At 43.9% G+C, this 22,417-nt stretch overlaps 1 protein-coding gene across 3 annotated transcripts in view; it reads right to left on the bottom strand.

The window, feature by feature from the left end:
• Positions 1–10,917, bottom strand: part of SRGAP1 (SLIT-ROBO Rho GTPase activating protein 1) — a 146,867-nt gene extending 135,950 nt beyond the window's left edge. The window contains exon 1 of one of the 3 annotated variants that reach the window (XM_048300795.1): positions 10,666–10,913. In XM_048300795.1, the coding sequence (XP_048156752.1) occupies positions 10,666–10,732 (67 nt within the window). In that variant the 5' untranslated portion in view covers positions 10,733–10,913. Of the gene's footprint in view, positions 1–10,665 lie in introns of all 3 variants that reach the window. The other 2 variants (XM_048300796.1, XM_048300797.1) reach the window with 2 other exon arrangements.
• Between the last annotated feature and the right edge of the window lie 11,500 nt (positions 10,918–22,417).

A 22,417-nucleotide genomic window follows, 5' to 3' on the forward strand; every position in this document is an offset into this window, starting at 1 on the left:
TGGTGTTGCTCAGCCTGGAGAAGAGAAGGCTCAGAGGAGACCTCAGAGCAGCCTTCCAGTACCTAAAGGGAACAAGAGAGCTGGACAGGGAATATTTACAAAGGCGCGTAGTCATAGGAGAAGGGGTGAGAAGGGGTAATGGCTTTGAACCGAAAGTAGCTTTAGATTAGATACAAGGAAGAAATTCTTTAAGAGTAGTGAGGCACAGGAACAGGTTGCCAGAGAAACTGGGGCTGGCCCATCCCTGGAAGTGTTTAAGGCCAGTCTGGATGAGGCTTTAAGCAACCTGATACACTGGAAGTTGTCCCTGGCTATGGAAATACATGATCACTTAAGGACCCTTCCAGCCCAAAACATTCTATGTTCTGAAAGACAGGCAAAAGCTGCAAAGCAAATCTTATGCGCATTGGCTACTTGGTCTGTGTTAGTTAAAAGTTATCTTTGCTCTTTCACCACCCTTTCAATACTGCATGTCTCACTGCAGTCCAGTGCATCACACCTATATTTCACAAGGTATTTTTAGACATAAAAACAGTCTTGTAAGGAAAAGGTGCTCCAGTTTTCTGGATGTAGGTACAGTCAGCCAAAGCCACGCTTAATTCAGTATTCACCTCCCCTTGTTCGGCTGTTAGCAGGTAGAAGCAGCACTAGCGTCTTGCCCAAATACAGACTATTTTTCTTGTCCACAATTTTTCCATTAACATTTTTGTATTTTTCTTCGCTTGAAGTACCAGAAACATCTCCCAAAGGCCAGGTATCATATCTTCCTTGGGTGCTGTTATTCAAAACAATTACCATGATAATGCATTAAAACCTTGGTAAAAGACACCTGAAGTAGGAAGAAATCTCACAGGAGGGTTGGAGGAAAAACAATAAAAGGCCCAACTCTCACACCCTGTAACTTCTCAGACACAAAAGAAACCTGAAAAATTAACATTTTATTCCATTTATTCCATTTTATTCCATTCCAAATTTACACATTCTGGCTTAAACAAGTTTGTTGACAGCTGTCTGCCCAGAATGCAATGAGCTACAAGAAACAGTATGCTCCTGGCTGCTTTTTTCCTCATTAAGGCCACATGATCAAGTTCACAAGGTGTAGTGTATTCCACCATCCCACAGGTAAAGTGGGAATACTGCTTAAGAAGCACAGGATTTGACCCACAACTACAATATCACGGCATCAGAAGTGGCTGGTAATTAAAGGATTACAATACAGTCCGCAATAATCCGATGAGCTCGGCTCCAGATGCACATAGACTGCTTGTCGCAGGCTGCTGGGGAAGAAGTAATGCCACGCATGCATGACAGCACTTGCTGCCACCAGGCTCCTCCATGGCACTCTGGGACGAGAGGAGCACCTAGCAGGTGGGGACCTGCTACCTGCTCTGAGTTCCCTCATCTCTTCTGCACAGGGGAACCTTCTCCCACTCTGCACATGGTTGTGATTTTAATGCTAAGGTATCTGAGCAGATTAACACTTTGATTCTATTTTCTGTCATTACATTAAGAATCTCCTAATTTTATGCACTGTTACTTGGAAATTAGGAAGGCACAAATACATGAAAACAGCCTCAAAAAAAGGTACATAATACCAACAATCCTACTACACTGGCCTTAACCTCAAGTAGTCTGCTGGGCAGCAAGCACAGCACAGTTGTTACGTTCTTAAACATACCAATTATCCATTTGCAACACAACACACACAAAAGCTAGATTTCTGCTACATAGCTGGTTTCTCAAGGAACTAGGATTAGTTAAGCCAAGAATGCAGACACCAATTTGCAAACTACGCAAGGCACCTACGGACAAGATCTTATACACTTTCATTTCTACTCATTGGCAAATCAGTGATTTACAAGAGGTAGAGCTTGCTGCGCTGTCTAACCACTTACAGCAACCTTGGTGTATTAAGTATCCTATGATAAGGGTTAAGAACTTTTTTCTTTTTAGTATGCCTTTTGAGCGCTTGCATAAATACGGTCAAAGAAATAAAAGTAACTTTATGCCTAGCAACTTAATCACAGCAACTACTCACAGAGACCAGTATTGAAGTGCATAACAAAAGGCAAAAGTCTTTCTGGGGTGGTATTTTTTCGCTTTAGTAGAACAAGCAGAATGACAGATCATCTGATCTATATTTTAAAAATTCAATAAAGTGACTTCTAATCATTTCAATTTCTCCATTATTGTGTAAAACAGTAACTTAATTGTTGAGTTAGAAAGTTTCAGTTGAGATGCCTGCTCATCTTGGTACTGAATGAACACTTATTTTATCTTGCCTCTGACCTGATGCTTTAGATTGTTTATCCTCTCTCTGCTTAAAAAAGAATCCGAGGGGAAAGGCAGAGAACAGCAAGGTTTGAAAAAAGACAGGTTGTTGAAAGAACAGAGTCATACAAGAGCTATCACTGAATCTTATTAGACTTCTGGTGTACTCTGTAAACATGAATAGATTCCTCTGATTTTCAGGAAGCAGATACTCTGGAACTAGCTAAAACAGTAGAGACTGCTTTCTTTTCCCATATTAAAGAATGTACACTGGAAGATGAAAGGGGATCAGCCCGTCTCCTTATTTAGTTTTACACACAGAGCAAAGCCAAAAGTGTGCACCACTCCATTTCTGACACCCCGAAAGAAACAAGCAGCATCTTGAAGACTCCCCATGCAAGACAGCACCAACAAACTGCTAGCAGATCCTACATGCAGGGTAATTCAGATGAGCAAGCACTGAGTCAGTTAAGGAGTCTTGATAGTTTACATGAATTTGTAGTCAGTTTTGTTTCCCACAACAGCTAATTATGTAAAGGGTTACAATCATTATTTCCTGGAAGTCATCATCCGGTAAGCCAGCTGCATTTGCTTTTTATTCTGAACATAGCTAACAAGAAATACAGCACCATAACTGTTCTAATTATACTTTTTGTAACTTCTATTTCACAATAAAAAAACCACTTAGGTCTAGTATATTTCGAGAATGTTTTGGTTAATATGCTAATACAGCTCCCTTGCCTGCTTGTCAGCACTTCTGCATCTATAAAGGAAAGTCTCAGGAGGTTGCAACTGAAACTAAAGCATGTTTTATTGGTCAATAATAGATAACATAACAAAGTTAACAGGAATATTCTAACTGGTGAATCCATGCTCACACTTCTAAGCAAGTTCTACTGAATCTTTTTTGAGAAAAATAGACAAAGAAGAAGTACTTTTCCCTTCTCACCACCTTAATTAAAAGCAACCCCTCAGATGCTATGATCTAGGTAAACACAGATAAAGAACCCACATACCTTAGGAGAGACTTCATTAAAGTCAAATCAACAGCACTGTCCTTCACTGGATAGAGTTTGAAGTAAATAACACAGGCCATCTTTAACTTATTTCACAGATATGATTATTAAAGAGTCAAATCATAAAGCATACCCTTTCTCCACAACATTTTCTTAGAGCATTTAGTGGGTTTTCCCTTCCTACCTGCAACACCTACCTCATTAACATGCACCTAAAGCTGGGATTATTTTGTTGTGCCAACTAGGAACTAAACCAAGCACTTACACCTTCCAGAGAAGACAACAGAGTAATGTGAAATCATGGTCATGCCCGTACACAAGCCAGTTCTTGGAAACAGAACATCAGATTTGCTTAGGGTTATTTCAAAAATGCTCATTTTTCATAATGACATTACATCTCAATTTCAGGATTTATCAGTCACCTGCAGGTAAAATTCAGGTTTCCAGTGGGTTGTATGATGCAAGACTGAATATTGCATCTTGAAATTCATACTGGTATATGCCTAAGAAACAGTGACAGAGGAGAACAAATGAGAGGGAAGGAGTTCTTAAAGAGATTTCCTTGATCAGTTACTGAACTGAAGTTAACTGAAAATGGCTTGAGAATATGAGTGCTTTGCCTGGACAAGATGGATTAGCAGGCAGAGTATCGGTAAAACACCTTTAGCCTGCCAGGTGGATGTAACTCACTTGTGACATACTTCAGTGTCTACTAGAAGATGACTTCTCCACAAGCTGCAGAAAACAGTAGGTTCCGGAGGAAGTAGTGCCTCAGGATTATGGCTCCATTACAACAGATCAAAGTGAATTGTTTGTCTTAGAGCACTCCCAAAGGACCAAGCCACCACACAAACTGCCAGAACAGCCTGCAGTTGTTTAAGTCTTGGAAACAAAGGAAAAAGCGGTGATAACCAACTCCTTTAGATTTGGTGCCAGATATAGCCTTAGTGATGTAAAAGACACACAGCAAGCAGTCTTCCTGTGCAGATAGCTCTGTCTCTTACCCAAGAGATGAACCCATGCTCTCAGCAATGGCCCTCTGTGCTTCACCCCAAGTGTCTGCTACTGCACAGCCCACCAGCCTCATCCCTGTTATTGGTACACAAGCAGTGATGCCAGTCACTGCACCTTTAACCACTGCTTTCAATTTCCAGCTGTTGCTCTTCTTCCACATGCATATGTATGTACTTACACACATACCCCACAATCTCTTGAACCTCAGAGTGTGGGGCACAGGGCCCAAGAGACAAAAGGCGGGGAAAGAAAAGATGAAATAACTTCAGGAACAAGAGGCTATTCATGACTCACAGCTCCCAGACTGACCAGCACAGTGCAAGGTCAGCTAGCCTCGCCTCACAGATGGCCAACACACTATCGCATCAGCCCAGACAGCTCACAGCAGAGAGTACAGGGCAGATCCCTGGAAGGGTTGGGTCAGTACACAGCAAGGTGGGAGAAGCCACTCACAGAGGAAATGCTGCCATGAGACTAAAACCTGCAGGAAGCAGAGGCAGCAGCACCCCCAGCACAGGCAGCCCTGCTACACATTTAGCCTAATCGCTCACACACAAACAACCCCCCATACTCTTTCAAAGCCTATTTTGCCCTGTGAAAGCCAAGCAGTAAGAGTAGATTAGACTCTAATAAGGATTAATACAAGTTAAGGTAGCAGTGATTTCCACTAGGGAGACCAGAAAGGTTAGATGTGGGATAGCATGACAGATGTAGGAAGGGTTGGGGAAAAAAAAGGTAAAGGGAAGAACAAACACCACAGGAGCTTGCACTGACACCTGCCTAGATCCATTTGTGCTCTCCCCCATGTCCATCCCTGTCCAAAGCAGAGATCAGACACGCTGCACTGTCAAGTTATGGTCAGTGATTTCTAACAGGCTGTGTAATGGTCAGCAGGGGACTTCTTATCCAGTCTCAACAGCACTGACCTGCTTTTTTCCAGCACTACCATCCATCACCTCTGACTGACAAGGAGACCAGTTTTCACAAAAGGCAAGACCTAACCCAAGCAAAGTCTGAAGCAGAAAATGGAAAGAAATTCAGATCCCATTCTCTCTTACAGCAGCCACTTCAAAGCTATGTTTAATTTTATTAGCAAGTAGAACTTCAGTTCATAAAAAAGTGACCAATAAAAGATAATGGCAGGAAATTAAATGACCTTAGCATGATTTAGAGCATTGCTCTGCAGCAAAACTGCACAGAAAGTATGCTCGCAGAGGAAAAAAACACCCCAAAGAAATGATCATAAAAAGTTTCCAAATTGCTTCAGAGTCAGAGGCAAGTCAAAACTTCATCTTGGAGACTAACAAAAATGTGGATCTACTAAACATATGCATTAAATATGCACTATGATTGCCATATTGCAAGAAAGAAGCGCTGTTCAGACAACCCATTCACTACTTACCTTTTCACGTGTGCTATAGTAATCAAGACTTTATTCACCTTTAAATTCAAGTAAAATAATAAATGTATCTTCACTGTGGTGCAGGAACATACCAGCTGCAGTGTGTGGTCAAGGCAGGAAAAAAAATATGTACTCTCCTGACTCTTGGGTCATACTTTCAAAAAGGCATGAAGAAAAGATGGGTTTTTTCTTTAATTATATAGAAAGACTAAGAAACCAAAACCTCTGCAGTTCCTCAGTCACGACCTTTGGGAAGCAGGCATTTTGTAGGGTTCGACCATGCCCCAAATAATTTGGTACACAGCATAGTAATAAACCAAGTTCCTTAGCTTTCATTTCAAGAAAGCCGTGGAAGAGTAAGAGTACCAAATACGCTAGTTAACAAAAAAAAACCCACCACAAACCAAAACAAACCAAAAAACTGTTCAGTTTATGACTGAACTGTCTGAATCTGCAGATACCCCTTTCAGCTGCACAGTCAACTACAAACTTATTTACCTGGACAACTGCAGTTTGTACTCTGAAAGGGAGGATCAGAGAGCCAGGAGAAAATGGTGGGGGAAAAGATAAGGAACTTCATTACACAATGTAACTCCAATTGGAAAACAGCATGGAGAACCATATCCTTTCTGTATCAGACAGAGTCCTGTGTGTGGTCAAGTTCTTTGACCAGAAAAATTTCTGCTAAACCACACTTGATAAACTTGAACTTTGAAAACTGGCATCTATTAATCAGATTTTTTTTTAAATAAACCTCAAGAATTCTGGTATCATCCAAGGTACCAAATATTTCATTACAAATATTTTATTCAAAATAGCTATCAGTTTACTAAACAGCCCAATTTGTACTTCAGAACTCAGCCTTTTCTCAGAGAGGCTCCTGGTGTTGTTTTAATGTGAAGTTGAAATTCAGGTTCACAATTTAGAATTTTCGTTTTCCATAAAAATTAATTACGCCATATAATACAGACTGCTACTGAGTCTTTGGGATGAAAAATAGAAGTATTTTGTTCTGAAGAAGGCCATGCAAATATTGATCTTGGGGAAGTGTCTTCCTCCACAAACTGCTTTTGGGCTTGCATTTCAACTAGGTCATTTCCAACTGAAAAATGAAGGTGAAAAAAGGAGGGATCTAAGCAGCTCTTCCCTCGGTCCATTTCCATTGGAGATGCATTTGCTTAAGAAGGCTAAGAGACAAACTCCAATGCTTCCCAACAGTTCAGGCCATATGGATCATCTCTCTGAAGAGACAGGCCCAGATAATTAGACAGTACAGTGCTTACCTAGTCAAAGCACATTTCTCCTGCGCATGGAAGGCCAGTTGAAAGTCCTAAGAATGCAAACATGCCAGTTTAACATGAATGATTGAAAAGCTCCGGAGCAGTAAATCCCCAATCCTCTGCTACCACAACAGATTTATTTTTCAGAAGGATAAATTTCCAAAGGGAGCCAGGTATTCAAGATCTCACCAGCTCACCCTTTACCATACTCAAGACATCTACCCACGGACATCAGAGGATGCTCTAGTATTTCTTCGCTACTGTGAACTGCTCACTAACTTTATCAATAGACACTACTTGAAATTATCAGCAGTACCAAGGAGCAGCCGGTCCCCAGAATACAAAAGGTATGATGGGCTACTATAGTCAATTGAGCCTTGAGTTAAGGCATGCTGTCTATAAATCTAACAGGGTCATATTCCAGAAAGTTAGTACTTGGCTCATAACCATACCACCAGTCTGTTGCTCATCTAAAAAGTATTCCTTCCATTTTCTAGCTCTAGTTGTATCCCCCACACCAGTTGTAAGGTTGGTAAAAGTACCTCTAATGACTTCAGAGTGCAAATAAAATTACCACATTCTTCAGAAAAACACAGATACAACTGATACTGTGGATGACCAGGAATATTTTATTAGTTATTTTACTTCCCAGGTGCCTTTATGTCTACAAAGTAAGGTACCTATGCCATCATAATATTCTTACATCTCCCAGAACAACAGGTATAGGTATCCAGCTAGACAGATCTAACTTTGGTATTAAGACATCCTTAAGAAATATCCTTCTGCTTTCTATACAATGTGCAGGGAACTAAACACACCTTATTGCTTCAACTGGGACATGTCTTGAGAGAAATCAGACTGAAGAACAGGGACATTGCAAAAAAATGTGCAATAAAATGTTCGGCCCAACAAGTCAGAAGTACTTTGTTTACTTCAGCTTGACAAACAGGTAACATTTACAGACTTTGGCTGTTGGTTTAGTAGAGGTCATATAGGAACAGCAGAATCTAGTGATACTGCTAGAAATCCAAGGAGAAGAGGTCAGTTTACACCACTCAGGAGCCAGGCACAACAATTAACATCTGTTACTGCTACCTATTTGAGGAGTTAAGAGCAGAAAAGCTATGTGAAGAATGGCACTATCAAATACTAATTTCCAATTATGGCACCATATACACATCCTACAGGCCATGTACATTACACGCCCCTCTTCCTCCAGTATCAATATTCAGACATCTTAGGACAGGATTTACAAAGGCACACATCAGTGGCATGCTTTCTGAAGAACTAACGCTGATGCTCAGCAACCTGGGCAATGCAGTCTCACAACAAGGTATGGGAGATCCGTGCTGTTGCGCTCCTGTGTACACGCCTGTCCAGAGGACCTCAAATGGCCAGTCTGCTGCCCAGTTGTCCACATCCTTCAGCAACTACACACATCAGCAGTGAGAAATCAGCTAGCCACAGCAAACACCAGAAATCAGAGGCAGCAAAAGCAATTTGGCCACACCCTTTCTCCTAACCTAATATAAGAAATTCCAAGCAGTATATAGGGATCTGACTTTCCTGAATTTACATTCCCTTAAAGCTACCTTGCTGGCTAACAAGGGCTGATTCCTTAGGCCTTGAACCCTCAATATCAAAAAGATTTTCAAGGTATCACACAGTGGTATCACTGCTTTTTTATAGTATCACTGAGCTGGTGTCAAGCAGAATTGTATCTTAGCACAGACAGTTCATGCCACCTGAAATACAATTGTAGTGATGCTGGTTAAAGAAAAAGCATCTCTGACTACATTTGCTAGCCCAGCATACTTTTTCAAACGGCTGCTAATCAACAATTCAGGCAAGACAGTTGGGTGGGACCAGACTGCACACACCCCAGACCACCACAAAGAAGCAAATCAAGTTAAAATTCCTATTAAGCTATATTTACAAATGCCATCTCCCTCTGCGATTATGACGGGGGACCATGATACCAAAGGAGAGCCAGGTTATCAGTGGTACTTTATGCCTTCATCTTTGGTGTCTTTTGAAATGAGGCAATATATGTAGCTGAAGGGCATGGTATTTTTTCTTCATTATTCAAAAGAAAAGACTGGCATATATAGCAACTGGCTGCAGATAATAAAGGCTGAGCCTTTAACAATCAAGTTAGGAGGAGGCAAAGAACAGTCTGCACACTCTGCAATGAGCTTGAGATCTCGAACATTTTTCATGCTCAGTGACCAAGACAAATCTGCACCATGTCCACAGAGAAGCAAAAGCACCAACCCTTCAGTGGCTCAATGGCAGTGAATACAACAGCTGTGCAAGAACTGTCTTGGACCTGCCCATGTCAGACACTTGAAGCGTGGCCTATCTGCCAGCTCAGACCCCTCACTGCCCACCTATCTGGCAGATCTCTTATTTTAAGCCTAGATCCTTTTCTGGATACAAAAAGACTTTCAGTAGTGACAGGTATTTTTCACAAAAAGTTAAGCTTAGAAAGAAAAAAATTCAAAAACTACCTCTTTACTTTTAAGAGGAAAAACCGAAACAAAACTACAAGCATTGCCTTGAAAAAGTAATGTCATAAGATCGAGTAAGAGGAAAAAATATTGTGCTAGTACACAAAGTCAATAAATATTTCAACAGCTGAGGAGTGGTCCCTCCCACCTTCTTCGAGATGCCTCATATAGAACGTCCCCAGCCCTTGCCTGCGTGGGGCAGGAAGGCTGTTCCTGAAGCCCATGGACCTGCATGAGGACACGCTCCATCTCTGCACATCGCAGACTGTTGGCAGCACCAAGGAGGGAGCACTCTACCTATGTAAAGAGCGCACCAGTATCATTTTAAAAAGCAGAGTTCAGGTGCTGCATAGCTTTTTAAATGCCGTGTTTCAGGTTTACATCCATCACTGGATTTCTTACAATTTATGTATTATGCAATATTTTCCCCGACAGCACCCAGAAGGATGCTCTCCAAGAGACCCACACCCCATTGCCATGTCGCTACTTTCCCAATCTCCGTTCCGCCCAAGACACTGGCAGAGGGAAAACGCTAGGCGAGGAAACTCGAGGGTCTGGAAGCGTCAGTGGCTCAAGCCAGGATCTGCCGGCGCTGTCCTTGGCACAATAGTTGAATGCGATACAGCCGGGCAATGCGAGGCTGAAATACTTCCTGGGATGGCTGAATGGGCTCATTCAGTAGACGAGGATAATTCTTTATTAGCCATCTTCTACAGCCCGGCACAGAAACTACAGCCCTAAGGGGAGGGTGGAGGACACCAGCCATGTGCCTCAAGAAAGGGGTATGGCTTAGCATTGTCTCCCGCCTCAGTAATTGCCAAGCTTTTTTTTTTTTTTTGTCCTCCCTTTCCCCTTCCCCCCCTCCCACCCCCCCGCCGGGTGTTACGAAGTCGGTGGAGGAAGGGAAGGTGCTCGGCCGGGGCCGGGCTGTGGCCGAGCCGCCGCAGCTGCCGTCCGGCCCCAGCCCCTCGGACCCACCGGCGCCGCTCGGAGCGCTGGGGGTGGGGGGGGGCAGCCTCCGCCGCCCTCTCGCCGCTCCCTCCCGCCCCGAAGTTCGGGAAACTGGGACCGGCTGCCCCGCCGGCGCTGGAGGTTCGGCCGGCAGCCGGAGGAAGGGGCCGGCACGACGCCCGGCCCCCGCGGCGGTTCTCCCGCTGCCTCCCCGCTCTTACCTTTCACTTGACTTTCATACTCCGCTATAATCTCTTTGTCCTTTTTGAATCTGCTCGGGGTTGACATTATCCACTCGCTTCTTCCGCTCCTTCGCCTTGTTCTAAATTATTTTTACTAATTATTCTTGTTTTTCTGGAGGAGCTCCCAAGTTGTGTCAGGCGGCCGCAAGCCCGAGCGAGCGCGGCGGCCGGGGAGGCGGCGGGCGCTGGCCCCGCGGGAGCACCGCCGGCACCGGAGGCGGCGAGGCGGGGAGCGGCGATCAGACTAACCCCGGCGCGGGCACCATCGCCTCCCGGCACCGCCGCCGGCAGCAACGCGGTCCGCGGCCCGGGGCCGCCGCAGGGCGGGGCGGCGGAGCAGTGGCCGCGGGGCACCCGCTTCCACTAGGCGAGGGCGGGGGCCCGGCGGCTGCGCCCCACCATTGTTATCTCTCCTCACGCACCCGGGAGAGGGGAAGAGAAGCAGGGAGACAGCGGTGGGCGAGAGGCAGGCGGCCGCGCTCAGTCCGTACGCCAGAGGCACTGCTTACTGCTGCCGCCGCGCTCGCCTGGGTGGGAAATCGGGGCCGGCGCCCCGCCGTCACTAACCCCGGGCGGCAGCGCCGCGGCGCATGTCCCAACCTCGAGGGGCGAACAGTCACCGGCTCGGGGCGACTCCCCCGCCGCGCCCTGGAGAGGTGTCTCCGGGAATAAACTTCTCCCCGCCCTCCCACCGCTGTCTCCTCCCTTCCTGCCTGCCCGCCCGCCTCCGGTCCTCGCTCGCCTTGTCCGCCCGTTCCGCCTCCTCGCCGGCGGCCGGCCACCGCCCCGGGCCAGACCCGTGGGCGCAGCGCCCGCCTGAGCCGTTCGGCCGGCAGCCGGAGGCCCAGCAGCCGTGGGGGGTTCGGGCTCGGGCGGGGGTGGGAGGAGGGAGATCCCCGCCCTGCCGCCCCTATCGAGCACATGGTGGCCGGATGCCCTCGGGGAACAGGGGTGTGAGGCCGCGGCACAGCTACAGAAGGCCCTTCATCCGGCGGGGAAAGTTAAAGACCCGTGCTGCCCACAGCGCCAAGCGGCGCGGGGAGGGGGAAGCCGGGGGGAACAAGTGGCCTTTAGGGACCCCATGTGCCTCCCCAGTGTCTCCAGAGGCAGGGCACGGCTGCACCGGTGTGCGTAGGGGGCCGGACCTGGGGCGGCAGAGCATGGCAGCACGTAAGGGGAGAGCTGCACCCTCAGCACAGCAGATCTTGCTTCCACCGTCCTTGTCTGCCCGGTGCTCCCCTACGGGTGCAGCTTGTTCTCGATGGCAGGAGTGCCAGCATGCCTGTGTGGGGCACTCCCCACAGCTCTTGGGGGAAGCAAGCAAGGCTCAAAATGCTGCTCCCTTGAGCTGCTGTGCATGGCACGCATCGGGGCTGGCCCTGTGTGACAGTCACGTTCAATGTCAGCCTTAGAAGGATGGATTCCAGCCCAGCAAGTGGTGGTGGACAGCCCTCCCCGCAAAGCTGGGACTGGGAAAAGGGGAAGGTGGCCCAGGAGGGCAAGAATAGCTGAAATTTGGAGCACGAGGTGAGTTGTCAAAGGGCATAAGTGACTCAGGCATGCCCTTGGTCCATGGTGCCTCCAGCTGTAGTGGGGACAGCCTTCTCTGCCTGAAGAGCTGAAACCTGATTCAGCCCTTGGAGGCTGTGGAGGATGAGAACTGGCTGCCAGCTCTGCAGGTGCAGTTGAGACCATGCCTGCCAGGAGTCAAGCACAGTGGTTCACAGAGCTGGTAGCCATGCTTGTCCAAGGTCCCTGGCTGTAAGGTTGGGACTGCAGAAGGGCTCAGGTGTGGCTCAGGTTGTACAACCCACTTTTCTTTTAGACCCAGCTGCTGTGAAATTTTGCTTTTGCCAGAGAAGAGCTTTCTGAAAAAAAACCATTGAAAAAGCAGAATGATGGACACTGCTGCCTTGTGATGAACAAAGAATGTGTTGTCATTCATGCGTCAAAGCCAAAAGTCAAAGCAAGGCACAGCTTCAGACTTTGAGCTGCAGGGAGGTCAGCTCTGAGGAGGTTCAAAACAGGCAGGGGACATTCTGGAGACAGAGGCCTCCACTGATGTCAGGGATGTCCAGGAGTGATTAAGCAAAGATGCACGCTATTCACAATAAATTTCCAAAGATAGCTGCTGTATAATTTGTGTAGTGAAATTTCCAAGAGATCCTACCTTGGACAGCTAGCCCTGATGCTGCCAGGACTTAACTCTTCAGGACAAGTGAATTGTGGGATCATCTGCAACTGGGAAGGTTCAAGGTTCAGCTACCCAGTAATTTGGCTGGATTTGAGCTTGAGTGCTATGGGGACCTGGTGCTCAGAGATCACTGGCACAATTAACTGTACTCATGAAGACATTCTTGCTTTAATTCTTATAAGCACGTTGCCTTGGTTGTTAGAGTTGCTCACTTCCACACCTCTGCATTTCAACAGTAAGTGTACATTTGTCCTTTGCAGTTCATCTTTCATTAGGTACCATGCTCTTCCTGCTAGGGGATCAGGGTAACAGGATTCCTGTTCCCTTTTCTTTCTTCATGTGTTGTTCTCTGTAATTTTATTACATATCTTCCTCTTGCCCTGCCAGTGCAATCTTTGTCCAGCTCTGATCCCAATTCAGATCACCTAATGCTATCTTAGTACCTCTCTTACCACTGAGCCTATGCTGGAAAGACTGTGAGGAGAAGGGTGCAGAGATAGGCTGAATGCCCATGCCTACACCATCCATTCCCTCAGCACTAGATCCTGCATCCAGAGGATCAGCCTGGCTCTACAGAGCCAAAACAGAAGCTGCAGACAGAGCAATTGTGTTACTGCTTATGAAGAAACCACTTTTAGGCTCTGGAGACTGACCTCCCTGTATTCAGCCACTCAGGTCAGGGCTATGTGTCTGTGGCAAGGCCACTGAGGAAGGATGGGCCAGGGACCCAGCAGGCTTGAGTGTGCCAGGCTCAAAGCTGCACAGATTCTGGATCCCTGAGTTAGGGTTGGACTCCAGGACAACCAGGATTGAGCTGGCTGAGAAATCTGATTCCGGCCCCCTGTCCCTGTCCTCCCCCTGCTTCCCCCCCCCCCCGCCCCCCGCTTTAGGGATTGGCAAAGGATTGTGCATTATTACATGGGTGTAATCTTCTTTTAAGATGTTCATGGCAGCTCAAGTCTCCGGACTCAATTCCGCACTGATTTACACAGCCTGCAATCCCATTGTGAGGATAGTGATTGCACAGGAACAGAGCCTGCCTGGGCTCTGCAATGCCACGTTTGAGGTGACTTACAGGACACAGAAGATTATTACAGAAATGCCTGTCATTTGAGACCTGTTCCCAAAGATCCCCACAGAGTTCTCATGAATTTTGAGAGCAGAGAGTGCTGGAGCTGTGGAACAGTCTTGTTACATAAATCCCTGTGTACTCATGAATGACGCTTGAGAAGTCATGTTTATCCAGTGTTGTTCTGTGAACTCTTAACTTACTGCTTGTAGAGCATATCCAGGTCTTGGCAGGGAGGATGCTATAGACATTTAAAAAAATATTAGGATAAAGCTGATTGAGAGCACATATGTTGTGGCAAGAGACAGAGTTGTATCAATAATGCGGTATAGTACAGTACTGTTGTGGTACAATTCTGGTGCAGGGTTTGTGGACTGTACCTCAGTGTATGGAGTTAGATAATCTACTCCACTGGGGAATTGGAAAACCTGAATTATGTATGATAGAACAGAGATGTGTTTATACAGAGAGAAGTTGTTGCAATATTTCATACACAGTGCAAAAAGGAATAACGCAGGCATGCTTGATTCTTGCTTGAGAACTTCGTTATTGCATCTCATTTACACAGCCTGATGAGCTGAGCAGTATTTGCTTTCTTGTGCTGCTAATAAAAATAGTCCCTATAACTGGTTGCTGGAGTATCATTGAGCTATTCTCTGTAAGTACATAATGAATACACTGACCCCCTTAAACAATAAAACCCTACACTAATTTTCTTTAGTCTGAAAAGAAGACAAATAATTCATCTTGCTTTATAATTGCGGTCAATCAGTCATTTTACAATTGGACAGTAAGTCTCTAAGTGAAAGACCAGGCTTTAATTGAAACAATGAAACATTTGATTGTTATTGAAAAATCAGTAAGAGGCACCATTCAAAGAGCTTGTTCAAATGTTTGTCACTGATAAGATGCACGTTTCTATAGAATCAAATCTATTTGCTTTGGAATGAGATTATTTTAGCAAATACAGTTGCTTATCTAAGATGTAAAACCACTGAGGCTTTTTTTTTCTCCCCTGCCCCCAACCACTGCAGCATTTAATGCTGCTCTGTGCTCATAAACTCCTGAAACATGGAGATGAAATCTGGGCTTATGGGGTTTGTCACAGACTGCAGAAGAGCCAGGACTTCACCCTGGCTGACCTGAAAGTGGCTCCAAAGCATTCAGTTGGACTTTCACAACAATGAAATGAAGATTGCGAGCTGCCCAAACTTCAGTAGTTCAGGAGAGATATTTCCCTTACCTGAGTTTCTCTGTGAGCCCAAGCTCTTGCTCACCTTTCATTTCCAGGAGCAGTACTCTGACCGCTGGCATGCATATATTGATTGTAAGGACATGTATACACAATTTCTTCCAGAAGCAGAATAAAGGATGAAGAGGCATTCTTGTTCCACAGTAAGTACAGGTGGAGTATGTAGAATTGATAACATGCTGTAAGTTCATGCTATACCAGGATCCATGACCATTTTCAAGCCCTAGGCTTTACTATGTACTCCCTCAGGTTACTTTTTTGTCCATTATGCTGAGTTTCTTCTGGATATAATGAATGTCCATTTTGTGAGCTTCACACACCCTAATTTAGGCAACTGAAGTCTCATGCCCGATTCAAATGAGGGCTCCTCAGTATAAAACAGACATAGAGCTCCTGAAGTGAGTCCAGTGGAGGACTACGAAGATGATTAAGGCATCTCTCTTACGAGGACACGCAGATAGGGTTGGGCCTGTTCAGTCTCAAGAAGAGATGACTGAGGGGGGACCTCATCAATGTCTGTAAGTATCTGAAGGGAGAATATCAAGAGGATGAATCCAGGCTCTTCGTAGTGGTGCTGAGCAGTAGAACAAGAGGCAACAGGCAGAAACTGATGCTCAGAAGCTCCACCTGAACATGAGGGAGAACTTTTACTGTGAGGGTGACTGCATCCTGGAATGGATTGCCCAGAGAGGTTGTGGAGTCTCTTCTCTGGAGATATTCAAAAGCTGTCTGGACACAATCCTCAGTAACATGTTCTAGGGACCCTGTCTGGACAGGGAGGCGGGACTAGATGCTGCCCAGTGGTTTCTTCCAGCTGTACCCATTCTGTGCTTCTGTAATTTAACCAAGTCATTTAGCCTCCTTCAAAAGTCAATCAAGAGAGGTGGGCATCTAAAATTCACTTATTTTAGACACTTCATTAGTATAGATTTTGTTCCCATTTTCCTTAGTATCATAACCAGAGGTCATATAAGACAGGAATGATATCCTCTTCAAAAAACCTGAAAGTGATATTGCTGAATCTTAACAACAGTTAGGAATATTTGTAGTCCTTTTCTCCTGAATAAAATGCACAGCTAAGGGTATGAAGACTGCATTTTTTTCATTTGCTAATTGCAATCACATTGGAAAGTAATCCTGTCAGCTGGTCATCTGAAGGAGGATTCAGGAACACAACCTTTTCTATATATGTGTGTGCATGCATGTGTGTATACAGCCAATTTGCCATGTCCAAATGTGTGCAATAGCTCTCTCAGCATGAAATTCATCTGAATGCAGTGGAGAATTGTTCACATAGCAGAAAAAAAAATCTTCCAAGTGAAATCACTGACTTGAAATGTTAAGAGATCCTTCTGGTTCAATAAGGTAAGATTTCAGTCCTGGAGGACTGAGAGAGTCTGGGACATGAACAAGCATTGTGCTTCTTCTAAAGCAAAAAGAAAAGCACCAAACCTAAACCTCCCCACATTAGTTTCATTGCTATTTTGTTTGAAGAATTTAATGAGACTTAAAGAAGCGATTGGTACATTAATATTTAGTCCTTTGGTTTTACAATTCTGAAGTGTATTTTAATGTTTCCTTGTTAGCTTGTTCATTTTGAGCAGTGCTAATAGGACTAATGACATAAATAACACATAGAAAATGATGAGGCTACTTTATACCTTCTACTGTTGTTAAGAATATTACCCTTTTTTATATGGTATTGCTATTCACTTCCCAATTAGTAATTACAAGGGAGAATGAATTCCAAGTAGTAACCCTCTCACTTAATGAGAAGAGACTGAGGCAGTCTTGCCATTTGGAAGGAGAGGAAATATAGAAATAATTGCATCCTCACTGCAGGGTTTGTGTTCTCTGTGGGGCTACTTTTGTTCTTTGGTAGCCTTTGAGACTCTAGTATTTCGCTTCTGAACATAATGAGCTGAATGCCTAATTTGTAAGCTTTACCCACCTTACACCTGCCATCTTACACACACTAGCATTATTCTGGATCTTTATCTTACTTCTTAAATTTAAGAATATATTATCCAGAGAAACACTAAGGTTGTTTGGCTTTTCTTTCCAAGCCTGGTAAGGGAACACCAGTGTATTTTAAAAGAACTCTTCCAAGTGAGCCTATGGGGCTATGTTAGTGGTATTTAAAGTCTTTGATGAGCAGATAATTGCAACTCTTATAAACAGCTTCTGGGTTTAAATTTTCTACTTGCATTGTTTGTGTTTGTTCCATCCATTCTCATCTAAAAATGAAATACTTCTGCTGCTTTATTACTCCCGACCTTCTCGTACTAATGGTTTTGAGTGGAGAACATTGGAAGTTGGGTTAAGTTTAAAAGAAGGAACTGCTTGAAGCAGCATCAGATAATTAAGAACATCACATTTTAAAAAATCAGTCCTATGTACTTCATCATGCTGCTGTTATCTAACTTTAACTGGAATGCTTCTATGAATGGACTGTACCCTCAGGACTTAGATGCAGGAACACAGCTGCCAGTCTTGCTATCCTTATATGGCCTTCATGGGCCATCCAGACTTCCCATCCAGGAATCTCAGCTTTCTGGGCTGCTTCAGTCTGTGCCAGTAGTTTAAAGGTTGCAAATCACCTTCATTTATCTCAAAAGGGCATTCATTTTGGAGCCCAGCAATGACACTTCAAATGTCAGCCTTGTTCATTTTCTCAGAAGCATCCAGCTAGTCTGCTTGTTCATTAATGTGGCTAGATGGGTGGGAACAGCTGCAGCCTATCCAGCTAAAAAAGTGCCTGGCTATTAATGGTCTATGCAGCATGCTATGTCATTTCTCTGATTAAGCCCCTTGGTCTACCCTCTGGCTGAGCCCTTTCCTGAAAGAAAGCATATGTGGAGAGAGGCAAGAGCAGAAAAAGAAAGGCTATCTGTAGCATCTTCTCTTTTGATTATTGATAGTATGATGCTGCTTTCCTGAGTTCTTATTTTCCTTTAGCTCCTTTTGCCTTTGCAGTTGGAAAAAGACAAACCAGACTCATGCAGGAGGGGTGTCAGATGGCTAAAGGTAGTGATACCTGGGACTCGATGATCCTTGTGGGTCCCTTCCAACTCAAAATATTCTGTGATCCTATATGGAAATGCTAATGCCAACATAACTGAAATCTTAGACTGTGAAATAGAGGTAGGAAGGGATACAAGCACCAAGCTGGGTCTAAGGAGACCCTGCCACTGGATTTTAAAAGACAAGGATTAACCTGAAAATTGTTCTTTTAAGTATTTGATACTAGTGTGACTTTGTACAGGGAGGGTGTTCCTTGCTGCAGTCTCCCTTTCTGGGTGAATTTTGAGGTGTCAGTGATTCCTCAGGCAATGCCAAGTTCCTGCTGTGGAGATGTGGAATCGCTGGGTGCTTGGAGGAAACACTGTGGGTACCCATGGCTTGGTTGGTTAAACCTGGCTTTCTGTCATATCCTCAGGTTTCAGCTGACCCTCTCTGCACACTTGGGCTGCTGGCTCTCATCAACAGGAGGCACACAGTAGCTCAAAGGTAAAATATAATGGTCTTAGCCTCACAACTGTGGCTTCAAAGTAAAGCTTTTAAGCTTTTACGCCAGTGTCCAAGAAGATGCGTCCCACATGGAAGAAAATTAAGTAAGGAGTTCAGGAGCAATTTTTTCCTTTCATTTTTGGCATGTGATTGAACATTTCTTAGTCATAGCTCCCTTCTGTTGTTTCTGTTCAGCCGCCCAATGTCACAGTAATTGGGTGTGCAAATATTGCAAACTACACACAAACTCTTGTCTCCAAATGAAGTTATTTTTATAGAGTCTGTTTCTCAGACACATGCATATAACCGAAAGCTTTCTGTTAACATCCACTGCTTCAAAAATTCATTTTGACCAAAAATAATATCTGTTTAAGATTATTCATGGTTTTCAAAAGTGCAGAAGACTAAAGATCTGTAGAAAATCCTTCCTGGGGGCCTCTAGGGCAGTTTCCAGCCGAGGCTGTTGATGTATTTGAGATGTCACAGCTCCCTCCAGCGGGCCACTGCCAGGAGGAGGATTCTGCAGGCACCACCCAAAACTTCCAAACCTCAAACAGAAAATATTCAAAACACTATTTTTTTTAAAACATTTTTTCCCCCTGAACGCAGTAGCTGGCTCTCCCTTCTCACAATGTAATAATATTGAAGCCAAGACTTGTATAAAATCTGAGAAAATTAACACACATGGACCAGATTTTCATACAGACTCAAACCAATTATTTCCTGTTGACTGCCATGTAAATACAGTTTTTCGTTTGGAGTAGGGTGGCATGGCCTATGAAACACAACATCTGAGATGTACTAGGATGAGGAAGGTTTCCTATGTTTACATCCTCCAAGTTATCATTCTGCAACATCAAACTACTGCAACAAGTCCAACACAAATGATATGCCATTCATTTGAACATATGTGACTCCATGTAGGTTTGTTTTCATAACGTGGATTACTGTTACTTTTGAGCCTTCACAGGAGCTGATGCCTTCCTTTATGAGTTTTCAGGTGTGGCAGTGGATGAAGCCGTGTCCATGTGAATGACAAAGTCTAGTCCAGGGTAAGTAGCAGATCCAGACTGGAAATGTGTTCTTTCTTTCCAAGAACCTGAAAACACAGAACAATTATTTTGGGAGATTTCCAATACTTCTAGTTCTGGGTGTCATTTTTTTGTGTGATTTTCATATCCCATAAATCTTTCTAGCTTCTTGGGAGATGATGTCTTGTGACATTACCATTTTATAAATATTTTGATTTTCACAAAAACAGTAAACCCCATCATCTATATTAATAATTTTTAGACTAATGATTTAATATTATTAGATTGATTATTTGATATTAAAATAAAAAAAATGAAAGAAGTTTAATGCAGTTCATTACTACTCCTTTCCAATCAACTTCTGTTCACATTACTGACTGTTCAGTAGTGATTCAAGCTGTAGGTTTAAAAATGGGCTTGCAGCTGATGGATAGTGCTGGCAAACCAAGGAATAAATTCAGCATAATGGTTATAGATAGGTGGTGGCTGAGCCTGTAAGAATCTGCATTAGATACAATGGTATCAGCATCTGGAGACACAACAGCAGCACTACATAAATCATGTGTAGTGTTATATGTTCTCAAAGTATATAATATGTTGCCTGGCAACTGCATGTCTCTCAGCTTGGCAAAGTAACTGTTTTTAATTATGTCCCTGTGATACTGTATGACCACAGAATTAAGAACACTGAATCTGCCTGATTGCTTTAAAAATGTCATTTATTAAAAAATAAAGCTCCTTTTCCGAGTCATTAATACGCCTTGCCTCAGTCAAGCGTTCTGTGCTTCTAGTCTTTTTCCTAAGCATACACTACAGTATTGCAGTCCAAGGATAATTATGCAGAACCTGTTTTCCCTGAATATTTCAGGATTTATAGAATTTATAAAGCCTCCTTCATGTAGTCAGGGACTATTGCTGCTTTTTTTTTTTCTCTGTCAGAATGTGCTTACATCTCTCTACTCACAGAGTCAAGAAATTAGGTCTGTTTTGCTCTCCTGTGGCCTGGACTTCATTTTGTGTAAGGAAAGGCACTAATATGCAGACCGTCTTGGCACATATCAGTAGTTTACAACATCCTTCAGCTGGATTTAGGTAAACTAAGTACACCTGAAAAGCTACATCCCATATATATACACTATATTTCCAGATATCTGTAAATGGTAATTCCTGCACTGTATTTTAAGACTCTGAGTGAACTACATTAGTAAAACACTTTGCAAAGTCATGGAGCTGATGCACGGTCTAATCCACAGTCTTCAGTTACTATCATCTCTGAAGAACATAGCTAGAGAAGAAATTGTAGATATCATCTGTCTTTGCAGGTCCAGCTGCAGTAGGAAAGGAGTCAATAATCCCCTGAAGCACACTGCCTGGGACACCCTGAAACATGGGAGTCACCTCCCTATTCAAACCCACTTTGATGGAGTGAATTAGGAATAGGTCTTCTATCATAGGGATGAATACTCCAGCCAGAAGGTGGGTTATAGAAAAGGTGTCACAATTTCACAATTCTCTTTTGTGGACTCCTTCATATTTGAGGGCCTTAATAAACTCTGGGACAGCCATTTGGACTGGACCTCTTAAGAGACTTAAAAGAGATGCTTAGTTGCTTGTAGGCAAGAAATCTCAGATGCATGGGAAAATTGAGCTACACCAAACAAAAATTTTCAAGTGGCATCGGCAAGTTTCTAGTGAGGCAGGGTGCCTCCAGCATTACTAACCAGCTGCTGCAGAGTTTTTTGAATTGAATTCTTGTACATAGGTATTCAGTTCTACCTTATTTCTATATTTTATTAAACCCCAATTGGATTTTATTAATTTATTTTTATATATGGTCCCAAGTCCCTATTGAGATTGTGCTCTTTTCATGTTTTAACACATAATTGTCCATTAAGAAACCTTCAAGAAATAACTGAGTGCTAGATGACTCCTTCTAAGAAAATAGCCCTGGGAGATCATCTAGGAGAGGATGGCCTTAAGAATACTCCCTCATATCATACTCCGTTCTATACAGCTTTTTCACTGTATGATTACATAGGAACAAAGATTTTCTCAGGTACTATTGCTTCATACTCAGAATATTGGACACTAATTTAATATTACACTTTCTGGCTTTTTTTCCTTCTGTGTATGGAGTCCTTACCTAATTTTATAAAATGTAAGAAATGCACTAAACTTAGTATGAATATGAACGTATACTTCATTAAACTCAGCACTGGCACAGGTTGTCCAGGGAGGTTCTGGAGTCTCCATCCTTAAAGATAATAAGATATTTTAACATGGTCCCAAGAAAACAGCTATAGGTGGCCCTGCTTGAGCAGGGGGGTTGGACCAGATGACTTCCAGAGGTCCCTTACAACCTCAAACATTCTGTGATTCTGTGAAACGTACAGTGAAAGGAGTCTGATCAGAAGACCCAATTACTATCTGTCCCTTCCCTTCCCTTCCCCCAAACCTTCTCAGCTAACTTGAAAGTATCTACAGAGAAAAAAAAATTAGTCTCAAAACCCAAACCCATGGCAATAGGACATGACTCAGAAGTTGGCAAGTTCAGCCTCTGGAGCAGAATGAAAAAGCCCATCCTTAAATCCAGAGCCTGATGGGCAGCTCCCAAGCAGTCACACTGAGCTGGGGGACCAGCAGCTGGTGCATCCCACCTGAGCAGTCAGGATAGA

Source organism: Corvus hawaiiensis, chromosome 4 (assembly GCF_020740725.1).
Source record: "Corvus hawaiiensis isolate bCorHaw1 chromosome 4, bCorHaw1.pri.cur, whole genome shotgun sequence".
Taxonomy (NCBI): domain Eukaryota; kingdom Metazoa; phylum Chordata; class Aves; order Passeriformes; family Corvidae; genus Corvus; species Corvus hawaiiensis.